At 45.9% G+C, this 19328-nt stretch overlaps 1 protein-coding gene across 1 annotated transcript in view; it reads right to left on the bottom strand.

Annotated features, from left to right (window-relative positions):
• Nucleotides 1-19328, bottom strand: part of aff2 (AF4/FMR2 family, member 2) — a 239457-nt gene that overhangs the window by 100239 nt on the left and 119890 nt on the right. Inside the window, 1 exon segment of the mRNA XM_064972655.1 lies at nt 8848-8902. Coding sequence (XP_064828727.1) covers nt 8848-8902 — 55 coding nt within the window.

The following is a 19328-nucleotide window of genomic DNA, read 5'->3' as shown; positions in this document are numbered from 1 at the left end:
TGGAGGAAAAAACAACTGTGATTTCTAAGGATGGGTTTTTAGAGACCAACTAGAGTAGCAAAGAGGGTTTTAGAGACCTACCAGAGTAGAAGGGACCTACTACAGTAGCAGAGAGGGTTTTAGAGACCTACCAGATTAGCAGAGAGGGTTTAGAGACCTACTACAGTAGCAGAGAGGGGTTTAGAGACCTATCAGATTAGGGTTAGGGTTTTAGAGAACTACTAAAGTAGCAGAGACCTATTCGAGTAGCAGAGAGGGTTTTAGAGACCTATTAAAGTAGCAGAGAGGGTTTTAGAGACCTACTACAGTAGCATAGATGGGTTTAGAGACCTACTACAGCAGAATAGATGGTTTTAGAGACGTACTAGAGTAGAAGGGACCTACTACAGTAGCAGAGAGGGTTTTAGAGACCTACCAGATTAGCAGAGAGGGTTTAGAGACCTACTACAGTAGCAGAGAGGGGTTTAGAGACCTATCAGATTAGGGTTAGGGTTTTAGAGAACTACTAAAGTAGCAGAGACCTATTAGAGTAGCAGAGAGGGTTTAGAGACCTACTACAGTAGCAGAGATGGGTTTAGAGACCTACTACAGCAGAATAGATGGTTTTAGAGACCTACTACAGTAGCAGAGAGGGTTTTAGAGAAGTATTAGAGTAGAATATATGGTTTTAGAGACCTACTACAGTAGAATAGCGGGCGTTAGAGACCTACTACAATAACAGAGACTGTCTTAGAGACCTACTAGAGTAGCAGAGAAGGTTCTAGAGATCTACTACATTAGCAGAGAGGGTTTTAAAGAACTACCAGATTAGCAGAGAGGGTTTAGAGACCTACTACAGTAGCAGAGAGGGGTTTAGAGACCTATCAGATTAGGGTTAGGGTTTTAGAGAACTACTAAAGTAGCAGAGACCTATTAGAGTAGCAGAGAGGGTTTTAGAGACCTACTACAGTAGCATAGATGGGTTTAGAGACCTACTACAGCAGAATAGATGGTTTTAGAGACGTACTAGAGTAGAAGGGACCTACTACAGTAGCAGAGAGGGTTTTAGAGACCTACCAGATTAGCAGAGAGGGTTTAGAGACCTACTACAGTAGCAGAGAGGGGTTTAGAGACCTATCAGATTAGGGTTAGGGTTTTAGAGAACTACTAAAGTAGCAGAGACCTATTAGAGTAGCAGAGAGGGTTTAGAGACCTACTACAGTAGCAGAGATGGGTTTAGAGACCTACTACAGCAGAATAGATGGTTTTAGAGACCTACTACAGTAGCAGAGAGGGTTTTAGAGATGTACTAGAGTAGAATATATGGTTTTAGAGACCTACTACAGTAGAATAGCGGGCGTTAGAGACCTACTACAATAACAGAGACTGTCTTAGAGACCTACTAGAGTAGCAGAGAAGGTTCTAGAGATCTACTACATTAGCAGAGAGAGGTTTAGAGACCTACTACTACTTGATTTAAACCTACATCATTGACACCTGACACTGATTGGAAGCACAGATAGGTGACAGCAATTTAATGCTATGAGGATTTGTCACCCCCTCTCCCCCATGTATTCCCTATACAAGGACAACAACACATTGTAACAAACAAATTAACATTGAAGTGTTTCCTCTCTGATGACAGTTCAGTGGAAATCAATTCCACATGCAGAATGAAGGGTGCACATGGAGAGGACTGTCACTGCTACTCTATTTGTATAGTCTTGAAAATATGATGTAGCCCACACTGTGATGTAGTCCGCACTGTGATGGAGCCCACACTGTGATGGAGCCCACACTGTGATGTAGTCCACACTGTGATGGAGCCCACACTGTGATGTAGCCCACACTGTGATGTAGTCCACACTGTGATGTGTGAGTAGCCCACACTGTGATGTAGCACTGTGATGGAGCCCACACTGTGATGGAGCCCACACTGTGATGTAGCCCACACTGTGATGTAGCCCACACTGTGATGTAGCCCACACTGTGATGGAGCCCACACTGTGATGTAGTCCGCACTGTGATAGAGCCCACACTGTGATGTAGCCCGCACTGTGATGTAGCCCACACTGTGATGTAGCCCACACTGTGATGTAGTCCACACTGTGATGGAGCCCACACTGTGATGTAGTCCGCACTGTGATGGAGCCCACACTGTGATGGAGCCCACACTGTGATGTAGTCCGCACTGTGATGGAGCCCACACTGTGATGTAGTCCGCACTGTGATGGAGCCCACACTGTGATGGAGCCCACACTGTGATGTAGCCCACACTGTGATGTAGCCCACACTGTGATGTAGCCCACACTGTGATGTAGCACACAGCCCACACTGTGATGTAGCCCACACTGTGATGGAGCCCACACTGTGCCCACACTGTGATGTAGCCCGCACTGTGATGTAGCCCACACTGTGATGGATCCCACACTGTGATGTAGCCCACACTGTGATGTAGCCCACACTGTGATGTAGCCCACACTGTGATGTAGTCCACACTGTGATGGAGCCCACACTGTGATGTAGCCCACACTGTGATGTAGCCCACACTGTGATGTAGCCCACACTGTGATGTAGCCCACACTGTGATGTAGTTCACACTGTGATGTAGCCCACACTGTGATGTAGCCCACACTGTGATGTAGCCCACACTGTGATGTAGCCCACAACATGCTGATTAGTGACAAGTTAAAGAGTGCTTGAGCAAGGTATACACATAAAACCTCTTGGCACAGAGTAGTAACGCTTGACAGGCCCACCACCACAACCTGTCCAGGATACCACCAAGACACAGACAGGCCCACAGCATCACACTGGCAAGGCTAAGGTTATTGCTGTGACCATTGATCTGTGTACAGTCCATTTATCATTGATGAAAGCAGCCAGTGATCCTCACAGTATATCAGATGAAACAAGTCAGATCATCTGTCAACTGCTCTCTTACTGCTGTTTCCCTCTCCACAGGGATTTGGGCAGCTTCCATCCTTCTTCCCCATTCCCGGGTTGCTAGGCAACGCAGCTGGGGGCATGGCTGCTAGTTTGTACTCTGGCAAACTGTTTAAATGGCTGCTGGAGCTTTTTTCATGCTTATGAGGCGACTTTGCGCATTCATTTCAGGGTGTGTGTGTGTGTGTGTGTGTGTGTGTGTGTGTGTGTGTGTGTGTGTGTGTGTGTGTGTGTGTGTGTGTGTGTGTGTGTGTGTGTGTGTGTGTGTGTGTGTGTGTGTGTGTACTTGTGTGGGAAACGGCAAGGGGTGGTTATCGCTAAGGAGAAAGGGAGGGCTGGAGGAGCTGTGCTGGTGATGATCAAATTAGCCTAAAAAGGCCAGACATGATCAAGTGCTTTTCTGTATCACCAAGAGGAATGCAACACAGCATAAGATTTTCATGAAGGTTTTAAGGAATTCAACAATATTCAAAAGACAAAGAGAGTGATGCACTTCTATTGACTTTACTGCCTCATTGCCTGCAGCTATAGAGATACACCACATCATTCCAACAGACAGACAGTGATGTATACCCTCAATTTGTTTTCAACCTGTGGTGGTCTGATTGAGAGGCATTTTAGCGCTGTTGTGAGATCACGCTAAATGAGAAGGCATAAAGGTTTGCTTTAGATCAGCATTAGATGATCCAAGAATATAGATATCAATCAGATAAACAATCCTCTTCACTCAACCATCCACCTTCATCTGTCTGTGTGTCTCTATCTGTGTGTCTCTCTGTGTGTCTCTGTCTCTGTGTGGCTCTCTGTATGTGTCTTTCTATGTGTGTCACTGTGTGTGTCTCTGTGTGTGTCTCCTCTGTCTGTGTGTGTGTGTGTGTCTCTGCTCTGTCTGTGTGTGTCTTCTCTGTCTGTGTGTGTCTCACTCTCTGTGTCTCTTTCTCAATGATGTCATTGAACTTCGATACCCCTTGTCAAAATACTTCCATTAGTTTCCCCTCCATCTATGGTGATCACAGCAGTATCCTATTCATTCTGGGTAGGGGGAGCTATTTTATCATTAGGGAGAAAGCCAGCTAACATAAATAAAAACACCACTGTTTGTGAAGACTAGATTTCTTCTTAATCCACCGGGACATCTGAATGACAACATGGCTGTTGATTTAGGGGAGAATGTTTTCATTTGGTTGGCCCTTTCACTGTGGTATTTTCTGAAGAAACTGGGCAACAAAACCCTGGCTAATTAAGAACAGTCCTCAATGCTCCTTTGTGCTGCTGCTGAACTGAGCAATGGAACATTCTCACAATTGAGTATACATTTTTTCTTCTAAAATACACACACAGCCAGAAAATCTCCAGTGAGTTCCGGTAGACAAAGTGGAGAGGGAAGGAAGTACTTTTAATGAATGCCCAAAGGAAAAGTAACAAAATGGTGTGAGGTGTTGGTCACCGATGAATAGTACCAGGTAGCTGATGAATAGTACCAGGTAGCTGATGAATAGTACCAGGTAGCTGATGAATAGTACCAGGTAGCTGATGAATAGTACCAGGTAGCTGATGAATAGTACCAGGTAGCTGATGAATAGTACCATAGCTGATGAATAGTACTGAGGTACCAGGTAGCTGATGAATAGTACCAGGTAGCTGATGAATAGTACCAGGTAGCTGATGAATAGTACCAGGTAGCTGATGAATAGTACCAGGTAGCTGATGAATAGTACCAGCTGATGTAGCTGATGAATAGTACCAGGTAGCAGGTAGCTGATGAATAGTACAGGTAGCAGGTAGCTGATGAATAGTACCAGGTAGCTGATGAATAGTACCTGAGGTACCAGGTAGCTGATGAATAGTACCAGGTAGCTGATGAATAGTACCAGGTAGCTGATGAATAGTAACAGGTAGCTGATGAATAGTACCAGGTAGCTGATGAATAGTACCAGGTAGCTGATGAATAGTACCAGGTAGCTGATGAATAGTACCAGGAAGCTGATGAATAGTATCAGGTAGCTGATGAATAGTACCAGGTCACTGATGAATAGTAACAGGTAGCTGATGAATAGTACCAGGTAGCTGATGAATAGTACCAGGTAGCTGATGAATAGTACCAGGTAGCTGATGAATAGTACCAGGTAGCTGATGAATAGTACCAGGTAGCTGATGAATAGTACCAGGAAGCTGATGAATAGTACCAGGTAGCTGATGAATAGTACCAGGAAGCTGATGAATAGTATCAGGTAGCTGAATAACAGCGAGGTCAGAGGTGGTAGTCTGGCCACAGCATGTTCCTCCTCCCCCTCCTGGCCCCCTCTACCCCCCGAGGACCACAGCCCTACTCCCCCGTGCCAGGTGATTTGTCTGAGGTAGGGCAAAGCTGACCTTTCTACTCTGTCAATTGTCATAACAGCACCAGAGCTGGGCTGTGTGCAACACACAAGGATTTGAGAGAAGGACAGAAAGGGGAGGGAGACAGAGAGGGAGAAGGAGAAAAAAGAGAGATGGGGAGAGAGAAGAGAGGAGAGAGAAAGGGATGAGAGAGTGAAAAAGACGGCAGAGAGCCTGGGCTGATACTAATTGCTTTATAGGCACTATACAGGCACAAAATGACTGCTGCGGCTTCTCCTCTTCTCCCTCTTGCTTCTCCCCAGCTCCCTCCTGCTTCTCCCCAGCTCCCTCCAGCTTCTCCCCAGCTCTGCTTCTCCCCAGCTCCCTTGCTTCTCCCCAGCTCCCTCCAGCTTCTCCCCAGCTCCCTCCAGCTTCTCCCCAGCTCTCTCTTGCTTCTCCCCAGCTCCCTCCAGCTTCTCCCCAGCTCCCTCCTCCCCAGCTTCTCCCCTTGCTTCTCCCCAGCTCCCTCCAGCTTCCCCAGCTCCCTCCTGCTTCTCCCCAGCTCCCTCCAGCTTCTCCCCAGCTCCCTCCAGCTTCTCCCCAGCTCCCTCCAGCTTCTCCCCAGCTCCCTCCAGCTTCTCCCCAGCTCCCTCCAGCTTCTCCCCAGCTCCCTCCTGCTTCTCCCCAGCTCCCTCCAGCTTCTCCCCAGCTCCCTCCTTGCTTCTCCCCAGCTCCCTCCAGCTTCTCCCCAGCTCCCTCCAGCTTCTCCCCAGCTCCCTCCTGCTTCTCCCCAGCTCCCTCCAGCTTCTCCCCAGCTCTCCTCCAGCTTCTCCCCAGCTCCCTCCCCAGCTTCTCCCCAGCTCCCTCCTGCTTCTCCCCAGCTCCCTCCCCAGCTCCCTCCTGCTTCTCCCCAGCTCCTCCTGCTTCCAGCTCCAGCTCCCTCCTGCTTCTCTCCCCAGCTCCTGCTTCACCCCAGCTCCTGCTTCTCCCCAGCTCCCTCCAGCTTCTCCCCAGCCCCCTCCTGCTTCTCCCCAGCTCCCTCCAGCTTCTCCCCCTGCTTCTCCCCAGCTCCCTCCTGCTTCTCCCCAGCTCCCTCCTGCTTCTCCCCAGCTCCCTCCTGCTTCTCCCCAGCTCCCTCCAGCTTCTCCCCAGCTCCCTCCTCCCCAGCCCCAGCTTCTCCCCAGCCCCCTTCTCCCCAGCTCCCCCAGCTTCTCCCCAGCTGCTTCTCCCCAGCTCCCTCCAGCTTCTCCCCAGCTTCTCCCCAGCTCCCTCCTGCTTCTCCCCAGCTCCCTCTCCCCAGCTCCCTGCTTCCCCCAGCTCCCCAGCCCTCCAGCTTCTCTCCAGCTCCCCAGCCCTCCTGCTTCTCCCCAGCTCCCCCTCCCCAGCCCCCTCTCCCTAGCTCCCTCCTGCTTCTCTCCAGCTCCCTCCAGCTTCTCCCCAGCTCCCTCTGCTTCCTCCCCTCCTGCTTCTCCCCAGCTCCCCTCCAGCTTCTCTGCTTCTCCCCAGCCCAGCTCCCTCCCTTCTCCCCAGCTCCCCTCCTGCTTCTCCCCAGCTCCCTCCAGCCTCCCCAGCTCCCTCTTTCACCCCAGCTCCCTCCAGCTTCTCCCCAGCTCCCTCCAGCTTCTCCCCAGCCCCCTCCAGCCCCTCCCCAGCTCCCCTTCTCTCTTCCCAGCTCCCTCCTGCTTCTCCCCAGCCCCCTCCTGCTTCTCCCCAGCTCCCTCCAGCTTCTCCCCAGCTCCCTCCTGCTTCGCCCCAGCTCCCTCCAGCTTCTCCCCAACCCACTCCTGCTTCTCTATCGAATATATAATCCTTATATCTTTCCTCTCTTCTGCATTGAGTCACATGTGCCGGAGCACACTGATCCACTGAAGCTGTATGTGTGTACGTGTAGGGAAGGGAAATAGGGAAGAGAAAAGGATACCTAGTCAGTTGTACAACTGACTGCCTTCAACCAAAATATGTCCACGTCATTGGTGCACGGGGAGCAGTTGTTGTTGGGGTTAACTGAAGTGTACGCGTGGGTGCGGGCTGACCCTTGTTGCTTATATAAGGAGGGGAAGTGCTTGGTTTTTTATCTGTGTTGTTGTGTATGAAACAGGAAGTAGGGGATCAGGCAGACTAATGTGTGTTTATTTGGGGACAGACACTGCTGCTGTACTGAAGGCGATGACAGCACGCTAATGTACCATGGACTCATTTGATATAAGCCACTTATAAACATACAGAGATGCGCGACCGACCCCCCCCCCACACTCACAAATATAGGAGTGTATTACTGTTAGTAGAGCACTAGTAGAGCCCTGTGTATACTGACTGTAATGTGTAATAACTATCATTAACCTACCAACGGCTCAAAGGTCCTGTTTGGATGATAGCTATGGGAACAATACCAAGAAGCACAATGAGAGAGCCATCGCTAATTTACTCATCTAACGGTTCTGTTATTATCTGGCTCAGAACGACACCACACACGGATACAGTTGAAGTTGGAAGTTAACATACACTTAGGTTGGAGTCATTAAAACTAGTTTTTAAACCATTCCACAAATGGCTTGTTTACAAACTATAGTTTTGGGAAGTTGGTTAGGACATCTACTTTGTGACATCTATAAACTTGTGGCAAAATGGCTTAAGGACAACAAAGTCAAGGTATTGGAGTGGCCATCACAAAGCCCTGATCTCAATCCTATAGAACATTTGTGGGCAGAACTGAAAAAGTGCGTGCGAGCAAGGAGGCCTACAAACCTGACTCAGTTACACCATCTCTGTCAGGAGGAATGGGACAAAATTCACCCAACTTATTGTGGGAAGCTTGTGGAAGGCTACCCAAAATATTGTGAAAAACTGAGTTTAAATGTATTTGGCTAAGGTGTATGTAAACTTCCGACTTCAACTGTATACTCAAAAAGTAACCACACACCACACACAGAGATACTCAGAACGACAACACATACAAAGATGCTCAGAACGACAACACATACAAAGATGCTCAGAACGACAACACATACAAAGATGCTCAGAATGACACCATTCACCACACACAGAGATACTCAGAACCACACACAGAGATACTTAGAATGACAGCACACACCACGGACATAGATAATCAGAACGACACCACAGACAGAGATACTCAGAAGGAGACCACAGACAAAGATACTCAGAACGACACCACACACAGAGATACTCAGAACGACACCACACACCATAGACATAGACACTCAGAAAGACACCAGACACAGAGATACTCAGAATAACACCACACACAGAGATACTCAGAATAACACCACAGACAGAGATACTCAGAATAACACCACACACAGAGATACTCAGAATAACACCACACACAGAGATACTCAGAATAACACCACAAACAGAGATACTCAGAATAACACCACAGACAGAGATACTCAGAATAACACCACACACAGAGATACTCAGAATAACACCACACACAGAGATACTCAGAATAACACCACAAACAGATATACTCAGAATGACACCACACACAGAGATACTCAGAATGACACCACAAACAGAGATACTCAGAACGAGACCACAGATACAGTATACTGTAATTATATGGTTGTTGATGGATTTTACCTGCTGTTCAGTATCTTCCTCGTCGCTGCTGATCTTCAGGTCATCCTCAAGCATTCTGCAGACACACAATAGCAGTCAGGTCAAATAAAAGCTCTTATCATTAATATAGGAATATATCAAAAAATATGTATTGCTTAGTCAAATGATATGTCATTTTTTTATGAAGAACTAGGATGTATTAAAGGCAGAGTGTATCAGGTATACTATCACTCTTTGTTAGGACACAAACACAATCACTTTTTGGATATTATGCCATTATATGCAGAGCAAAAAGCATCTCTCCATATCCTCAGTTATATATATATATACACACACTACACTATATATATATATCATCTTTCAATTCAATACTGAAAAAACATCTAATCCCCTTGCTTCCTTCAGACTCATAAACTATCAAAAAGTGTTTTCAGAAAGAATGATGTCATCTGACAAACAGTGTGATGACATCATACAAAAACACAATAAAACCATGGCCAGCAGGCAGGCGAACAGCAAGTTTGCGCTTGGCGATCTAGCTACCCTACAGAGACACTCACTCCGGCCCAGTCGGCCACTCCCCCGAGTTAGAAAAACAAAAGAAGTTCTATGAGGGAAATGTGTTTCAAATTGTGTTTTCTATGACCTATGCTGTTGTGCAGCATCTTAGATTGGGCAGAACTTTGAACAAAATACCAGTCATTACCCTGGTAATACTGAACAGATGTCAGCGGAAGGAACCAGGAGAAGAAAAAAGCCAGGTGGCTGAAGTGGGCATTTCCAGAGGATTTGCACTCAATTGAAGCCAAACTGGGGAGGGGGGGTCCTGTCAAAGGTCAAATAGGGGGAGCTTATATTTGTCCTGTTTCACACATGTACAAGTGTGCAACCTGTAAAATTGTGAGATGGATTTTTTTTGTTTGTTGCATATCCCACTCCCCCTGAGACACACTCGGAGAGCGGGGTCATGGCATGGATCAGTCATTATTGATGGCAAACCTGGAGCAATTATTGTTCAGTGCCTTGCTCAAGGACAGATCTTTTCACCTAGTTGACTCAGGTATTCGAACTAGCAACATTTCAGTTACTGGCCCAACGCTCTAACCACTTGGTTACCTGCCACCTGTGTTTGCAGGCCTGTGTGTACGTGAGAGAGACGAAGAAAAAAATAAAGAAATAGAGAGATAAAAACAGAAAGAGAGAGAAAAAAGAGAAATACAAAAAATGAATTAAGAGTGGACTGTCTGTGGTCTATTTAAAACATCAGGATTGGTGGGTTCCCCACGGGATGGTTGACGTAATGTAGGCTAATGCGATTAGCATGAGGTTGTAAGTAACAAGAACATTTCCCCGGACATAGACATTAGAGGTCGACCGATTATGATTTTTCAACGCCGAAACCGATACCTATTATTGGAGGACCAAAAAAGCCGATACCGATTAATCGGCCGATTATTTTTTATTTATTTGTAATAATGACAATTACAACAATTCTGAATGAACACTTATTTTAACTTAATTTAATACATCAATAAAAATCAATTTAGCCTCAATTAAATAATGAAACATGTTCATTTTGGTTTAAATAATGCAAAAACAAAGTGTTGGAGAAGTAAAAGTGCAATATGTGCCATGTAAGAAAGCTAACGTTTGAGTTCCTTTCTCAGAACATGAGAACAAATGAAAGTTGGTGGTTCCTTTTAACACGAGACTTCAATATTCCAAGGTAAGAGGTTTTCGGTTGTAGTTAATATAGAAATAGGAATATTTCTCTCTATACCATTTGTATTTCATATACCTTTGACTATTGGATGTTCTTATAGGCACTATAGTATTACCAGTGTAACAGTATAGCTTCCGTCCCTCTCCTCACTCCTACCTGGGCTCAAACCAGGAAAACATCGACAACAGCCACACTCGAAGCAGCGTTACCCATCGCTCCACAAAAGACGCGGCCCTTGCAGAGCAAGGGGAATAACAACTCCAAGTCTCAGAGCGAGTGACGTTTGAAACGCTATTAGCGCACACCCAGCTAACTAGCTAACCATTTCACATCGGTTACACCAGCCATTATGCTGATAGGCTTGAAGTCATAAACAGCGCTGTGCTTGCGAAGAGCTGCTGGCAAAACGCACTAAAGTTCTGTTTGAATGAATGCTTTCGAGCCTGCTGCTGCCTACCATCGCTCAGTCAGACTGCTCTAGACTTAATTATAACATAATAACACACAGAAATACGAGCCTTTGGTCATTAATATGGTCGAATCCAGAAACTATCATTTCGAAAACAAAACGTTTATTATTTCAGTGAAATATGGAACCGTTCAGGAATTTCATCTATCGGGTGGCATCCCTACGTCTAAATATTCTTGTTACATTGCACAACCTTCAATGTTCTGTCATAATTACGTAAAATTCTGGCAAATTAATTCGCAATGAGCTAGGCTGCCCAAACTGTTGCATATACCCTGTCTCTGCGTGCAATGAACACAAGAGAAATCACACAATTTCACCTGGTTAATATTGCCTGCTAACCTGGATTTCATTTAGCTAAATATGCAGGTTTAAAAATATATACTTCTGTGTATTGATTTCACGAAAGGCATTGGTGTTTATGGTTAGGTACAGTCGTGGAACGATTGTGCTGTTTTTTGCAAATAAGCTTTTGTTATATCATCCCCCAACGTTGTAATATCATCAACCATGTGTAGTTATAACTAGTGATTATGATGGATTGTTTTTTATAAGATAAGTTTAATGCTAGCTAGTAACTTACCTTGGCTTCTACTGCATTCGCGTAACAGGAGTGACAATGAGAGACAGGTGGTTAGAGCATTGGACTAGTTAACCGTAAGGTTGCAAGATTGGATCCCCCGAGCTGACAATGTGAAAATCTCTGGTTCTGCCCCTGAACAGGCAGTTAACCCACTGTTTCTAGGCCGTCATTGAAAATAAGAATGTGTTCTTAATTGACTTGCCTAGTTAAATAAAGGTATATAAAACATGAAAAAATTATCTGCAAAATCAGCGCCCAAAAATACAGATTTCCAATTGTTATGAATAATCGGCCATTCCGATTAATCGGTCGACCTCTAATAGACATATCTGATATTGGCAGAAAGCTTAAATTATTGTTAATCAAAACTGTCCAATTTACAGTAGCTATTACAGTGAACGAATACCATGCTATTGTTTGAGGAGAGTGCACAGTTTTGAACGTCAAAATGTTTCCTTTCAAATAGCATCAGGAATATGCATATCCTTGCTTCAGGGCCTGAGCTACAGGCAGTTATATTTTGGTATGTAATTTTAGGCAAAACAAATAGGTTTTAAGCAATAGGGATTGAGGCGGTGTGGTATATGGCCAATATACCACAGCTAAGGGTTGTTCTTACGCACAACGCAACGCGGATTGCCTGGATACAGCCCTTAGCCGTGGTATATAGGCCATATACCACAAACCCCCAAGGTGCCTTATTTCTTGTAAAAACCGTATTGCCCTTAGCCGTGGTATATAGGCCATATACCACAAACCCCCGAGGTGCCTTATTTCTTGTAAAAACCGTATTGCCCTTAGCCGTGGTATATAGGCCATATACCACAAACCCCCGAGGTGCCTTATTTCTTGTAAAAACCGGATTGCCCTTAGCCGTGGTATATAGGCCATATACCACAAACCCCCGAGGTGCCTTATTTCTTGTAAAAACCGGATTGCCCTTAGCCGTGGTATATAGGCCATATACCACAAACCCCCGAGGTGCCTTATTTCTTGTAAAAAACGATTGCCAACACAGCAAGGCAAGGAACGACACATCTACATTGAAAATGTTGCTTTAATAAATACATTCATAATAAATACATTCCCGCCAGAAAAAGACCAGACAACAGTCATGTTGCTAGACTGGTTGCTAACATAACCACAGGCTAACCATAGGCTAGCTACTAAACTTACATTAAATGTTTGCAAAAACCGAGCATAAGCGCTACTTCTACAGTGACTAACACAAGGCAATTATTTATTCACGTTGATCTGAATGTTGCCATTTATCGTGCTCAAATGAAAAAATTGTCCCATGTTATTGTTGGTTGTTGGCTTGCCCATGTTGTTGTTTGTTGTTGGCTTGCCCATGTTGTTGTTTGTTGTTGGCTTGCCCATGTTATTGTTGGTTGTTGGCCTGCCCATGTTGTTGTTTGTTGTTGGCTTGCCCATGTTATTGTTGGTTGTTGGCCTGCCCATGTTGTTGTTTGTTGTTGGCTTGCCCATGTTGTTGTTTGTTGTTGGCTTGCCCATGTTATTGTTGGTTGTTGGCCTGCCCATGTTGTTGTTTGTTGTTGCCTTGCCCATGTTGTTGTTTGTTGTTGGCCTGCCCATGTTATTGTTGGTTGTTGGCCTGCCCATGTTATTGTTGGTTGTTGGCCTGCCCATGTTGTTGTTTGTTGTTGGCTTGCCCATGTTGTTGTTTGTTGTTGGCTTGCCCATGTTATTGTTTGTTGTTGGCTTGCCCATGTTGTTGTTTGTTGTTGGCTTGTCCATGTTGTTGTTTGTTGTTGGCTTGCCCATGTTATTGTTGGTTGTTGGCTTGCCCATGTTGTTGTTTGTTGCTGGCTTGCCGATGTTGTTGTTTGTTGTTGGCCTGCCCATGTTATTGTTGGTTGTTGGCCTGCCCATGTTATTGTTGGTTGTTGGCTTGCCCATGTTATTGTTGGTGGTTGGCTTGCCCATGTTGTTGTTTGTTGTTGGCTTGCCCATGTTATTGTTGGTTGTTGGCCTGCCCATGTTGTTGTTTGTTGGCTCCACACTGCTGAAAATGGAAGCCATTCTTTTAGCTGGGGGCGCTGCTGCTGTGTTGTCAGACAGAATAGTCCTCCACTGCTTCCTCACTTCCAGATTTGGCCTCCAGTAACTGTGAAGAGATGTTTCGGATCTGTGTCCACTGACAGACATTATTTCCCGTGCCTCTAGACCGGCATCCGACAGTTTCTGGATCATGGTGGTTCGGAAGCAGTGGTTTGTGTAAATCTGCCACGGGCCAGCTATTTTGCAGATCTTTGGCAACATTGTTGCAAGGGTGTTCACTCCCATCGGCTCTTTTGTGTACCAGAAACATATGTGACAAAATAACGTTAGCTAATAGTTAGGCCTACATAGCTACCTGTTATACTGCCAGGGTAAATTAGCTTCAGCTAGCTAGTTAACAGTTACATACCATATGTACCTGTTAACTGTTTTCCGTTACTTCTTAAGGGAAGCTACCGGGCAGAGGGGATCCCCCGGCAGTTCAAACATGAATCCCTGTCCACTCACCCTGTCCTTCTCCTGTGGATCCTGGGTTCGTTGAACGATAGTCGCAGACTGTAGGCTGTTCTCGTCTGTACATATTTAAATGAGTCATGTTTCAGCAGATGGTTTCTCTCCCCCCTTCGGCCAAAATGAAGTTGAACATCAAACCACACTTTGTTCACCAAACCCTCAGGTGTTTCAGTGTCCAGAGCCTTGGATTGTTTGATGAGCTGCATGTCGTGTTCAGTTATGGCTGCGTGGTTTGTCGCAACCCTCTTTCCTCAACTTTTTAATTACGCCTACAAGCACAGTGTTGCTCGTTGTGAATTCTGTGTCCTTCTATATATTCCATGGCAAATTGAGAGGGGGGTCGTTGACATGTCGGCATAGCTGCTAATCCCATATTCTTTGCGATTCATGTTTCTCACTGAACCATACAAGTTGCTTCGAATGATGTTCAGCTACATTTGTGTTGTATTCCCAAGCTCCCACAATGGATCCCTTCTCTGCACACCAGTCAGTGAAGCAGGTAAGTGCCTACTTTGTTTGTTTTACGGTGTTCTTTTAATTTCTAAACGCTTCTTTTCCTAGTTGGCATGTCAAACTATTGTTGTTGTAGCCATTTTATTGAGGTGAAAAGGCGCAATGATATCAAGGTGAACAGGCTAAATGTTAGCCAATCAGCATCCAGTATCCAAACAACCCGTTTTATAATTAAGCAATAAGTCCAGAGGAGGTGTGGTATATTGCCAATATACATGTATTTTATTTGTCAATATAGATGTATTTTACTGCTCTAATTACATTGGTAACCCGTTTATAATAGCAATAAAGCACCTCTGGGGTTTGTGGTATATTGCCAATATACCACGGTCAAGGGCTGTTCTTAAGCATGACACAACGTGGAGTGCCTGGACAGCCTTTAGCCATGGTATATTGGCCATATACCACAAATCCCGGAGGTGCTTTATTGCTACTATAAACTGGTTATCAACCTAATTAGAGCAGTAAAAATACATGTTTTGTTATACGATCAGATATACCATGGCTGTGAACCAATCAGCATTCAGAGCTCGAACAATCCAGTTTATAATACATTTTGAACATTCTCTCCAGTTGGTGTAGATAATCCAGCATTTAATTGTAGGACACTACTATAAATCAAATGTAATTTAATTTGTCACATGCACCGAATACAACAGGTGTAGGTGGACCTTGAAATGCTTACTTACAAGAAAAAATAGAAAATAGAAAATAAAAGTAACAAATAATTAAACAGCAGCAGTAAAATAACAAGCATATATACAGGGGGTACCGGTAAAGAGCATATTTTTATATCGTCTGGCAATTCAGTTAAAAACAATTCTTATTTACAATGACTGCCAAACCTGGACGACGCTGGGCCAATTGTGTGCGACCCTATGGGAGTCCAGATCAGGGCCGGATGTGATGCAGCCTGGATTTGAACCAGGGACTACAGTGAACACCTCTTAGCACTGAAATGCAGTGCCTTAGACCACTGTGCTACTCGCTGTGCCATATTGAATGAATATGTACATGTAGGTAGAGTTAAAGTGACTATGCATAGTTATAAACAGAGAGTAGCAGCAGCGTCAAAGAGGGGTCTTGGTGGCCCTTTGATTATCTGTTCAGGAGTCTTATGGCTTGGGGGTAGAAGCTGTATAAATTCACCTGAACAGAGAGTACACTCCGGCATGTTACCCACAGTCCTCTCCACTCTAGAGGGAGAAGCATGACTATATTTTCCACTTTTATGACCCCACAAAAAGACGTGAATAAAAACCATACCCTCTTAAAGAAGTCTTGAAGCCCCTATAAATTATGAACGATTCGGTGGTACATCTGTTTCAACACATTGATAGATCTCTGACCCAAATGAGCTCCTTGATAAATAATTAGCCCCAGGACATATATCTCTCACTCTCTCTCTCTCACTCTCTCTCACTCTCTCTCTCTCACTCTCTCTCACTCTCTCTCACTCTCTCTCACTCACTCTCTCTCTCTCTCTAAAAACCACAGATATGCAGTTGCATCAACATCTCAAGACTAGAAGGACTTTATATGAAATACCTTTGAGGAGACATAATGTCTCTGGACAGTGAGACAGTGTTTAATGGTCTAATTGGGCCTGTATTTAGCACTCTGCTAACTCAACCTTGAAACCAGGAGGAGGGCAAGGAGTTAAAATGAGTTTTAAATTGAATATAAACACTTTGGCAGCACGGCTAGAAGCGAGCTCACAGAAATATTCACCTCATTAAAATTGGCAAAACGTGAGACAGAGAGAGAGAGACAGAGAGACAGAGACAGAGAGAGAGACAGAGAGAGAGAGAGAGAGCCAATCTGCATTAAATCCCTTTTTTAAGAATGTATTTCTTTCCTACTTGGCATCAGTTTGGTGTTGTGAAGAACATATCTATTATTTTACAGGTTCTCAAAGCATATTAAAGCACCGTCATAAACCTGAGTGAAGTGTAGTCTAAGGGTTCAGATAGGGTTCGAGGCAGCTCTGGTGAAGGCAAGAGAAATAATGTGATGTACAACATCCTACCATCAGGACCAATAACATGGAAACTTAATCACAAACCCACACTGGGTCTTTTTGAGTGTAGCCACCTATTATATATGCATTTAATTTGTAGAAAATTATCCCAAATACAAATCAATCCAATTGGTTCCAGAGACGTGACTGAGGCTTATTTGAATTGCTAGTTTGGCACTGGCACAGTTTCGTCCTGTTTCTCCATGCTTGTTTTCATTAACGACGAGAGAGGAAATGTACGGCAAAACATGCCAGCACATTTGTTTACCCTTACTGATGGTTCATGAGATGACAAGAAGAAACCCCAAACCCACAGCCCAGAGACAGAGAGCAGGCCTGGAAGACAACCCCAAACCCACAGTCCAGAGACAGAGAGCAGGCCTGGAAGACAACCCCAAACCCACAGCCCAGAGACAGAGAGCAGGCCTGGAAGACAACCCCAAACCCACAGCCCAGAGACAGAGAGTAGGCCTGGAAGACAATGGTAATGATGAAAACAGTGTGGTTGCCAGCATCAGGGCAGTCAACTTCCTCTGGTGGAGTGATCCAGCTGCCTCTCAAATGGCACCCGATTTGGTCAGCAGTGCACTACTTTTGACCAGGGCACTGCATTGTGGAGGGAATAGGGTGTCATTTGAGACAAACACACTGACTCAGCCTGCTTCTCTATGCTTCTCTCTGTTCACATCAGGGAAGGGTAGTGTGTAGGGGTTAGGGCAGAGTAGTGTGTAGGGGTTAGGGCAGGGTAGTGTGTAGGGGTTAGGGGAGGGTAGTGCGTAGGGATTAGGGCAGGGCAGGAGTGTCTAGGGTAGGCTAGAAGGGTGTAGGGCAGAGCAGGAGTATCTAGGGGAGGGTAGAAGGGTATAGGGCAGGAGTGTCTAGGGTAGGAGAGAAGGGTGTAATGTAAGGCATGAGTGTCTAGGCAGGGTAGAAGGGTGATTGGCAGGGCAGGAGTATCTAGGGTAGGGTAGAAGGGCCAGGAGAGGAGAGAAGATGAGGGGTGAGGAAGAGAATAACGAGATGGGGAGTGAGGAGGGGAATAGAGAGATGAGGGAGGAGGGGGGAATAGAGAGATGAGGAGTGAGGGGTGGAAGAGAGATCAGGAGGGGAGAGAAGATGAAGGCAGAGGAGGGGAATAGAGAGATGAGGGAGGAGGGGGGAATAGAGAGATGATGAGTGAGGAGGGAATAGAGAGATGAGGGGGAATAGAGAGATGAGGAGTGAGGAGAGAATAGAGAGATGAGGGAGGAGGGGGGAATAGAGAGATGAGGAGTGAGGGGGGAATAGAGAGATGAGGGATGAGGGGGGAATAGAGAGATGAGGAGTGAGGGGGAATAGAGAGATGAGGGGGAATAGAGAGATGAGGAGTGAGGGGGGAATAGAGAGATGAGGGATGAGGGGGGAATAGAGAGATGAGGAGTGAGGGGGGAATAGAGAGATGGGGAGTGAGGAGGGAATAGAGAGATGAGGGATGAGGGGGGAATAGAGAGATGAGGAGTGAGGGGGAATAGAGAGATGAGGAGTGAGGAGGGAGTAGAGAGATGAGGAGTGTGGGGGGAATAGAGAGATGAGGGAAGAATAGAGAGATGAGAGATGAGGCGGGAATAGAGAGATGAAGAGTGAGGGGGAATGGAGAGATGAGGAGTGAGGGGGGAATAGAGAGATGAGGAGTGAGGGGGCAATAGAGAGATGAGGAGTGAGGGGAGAATAGAGAGATGAGGAGTGAGGGGGGAATAGAAAGATGAGGGATGAGGGGGTAATAGAGAGATGAGGGGGGAATAGAGAGATGAGGAGTGAGGGGGGAATAGAGATATGAGGAGTGAGGGGGAATAGAGAGATGAGGAGTGAGGGGAGAATAGAGAGATGAGGGATGAGGGGGAATAGAGAGATGAGGGGGGAATAGAGAGATGAGGAGTGAGGGGAGAATAGAGAGATGAGGAGTGAGGGGGGAATAGAGAGATGAGGGGAAGAGAGATGAGGGATGAGGAGTGAGGGGGAATAGAGAGATGAGGAGTGAGGGGGGAATAGAGATGAGGAGTGAGGGGAGAATAGAGAGATGAAGGATGAGGGGGTAATAGAGAGATGAGGGGGGAATAGAGAGATGAGGAGTGAGGGGGAATAGAGAGATGAGGAGTGAGGGGGAATAGAGAGATGAGGAGTGAGGGGAGAATAGAGAGATGAGGGGGGAATAGAGAGATGAGGAGTGAGGGGGAATATAGAGATGAGGGGGAATAGAGAGATGAGGAGGGGGAATAGAGAGATGAGGAGTGAGGGGGAATAGAGAGATGAGGGATGAGGGGGGAATAGAGAGATGAGGAGTGAGGGGGGAATAGAGAGAGAGATGAGGGATGAGGGGGAATAGAGAGATGAGGAGTGAGGAAGGGACAGAAGATGAGAGGGGTAGGAGGGGGAATAGAGAGGTGAGGGGGAATAGAGAGATGGGGGGGAGATGAGGGGATGAATAGAGAGATGAGGAGTGAGGGGGAATAGAGAGATGAGGGGGAAAGAGAGATGAGGGATGAGGGGGAATAGAGAGATGAGGGATGAGGGGGAATAGAGAGATGAGGGATGAGGGGGAATAGAGAGATGAGGAGTGAGGGGGAATAGAGAGATGAGGGATGAGGGGGGAATAGAGAGATGAGGGTGGGGAGAATAGAGA

Source organism: Oncorhynchus masou, chromosome 9 (genome assembly GCF_036934945.1).
Source record: "Oncorhynchus masou masou isolate Uvic2021 chromosome 9, UVic_Omas_1.1, whole genome shotgun sequence".
Taxonomy (NCBI): domain Eukaryota; kingdom Metazoa; phylum Chordata; class Actinopteri; order Salmoniformes; family Salmonidae; genus Oncorhynchus; species Oncorhynchus masou.
The sequence above is the reverse complement of the archived record's forward strand: the minus strand, read 5'-3'. Positions and strand labels throughout refer to the sequence as shown.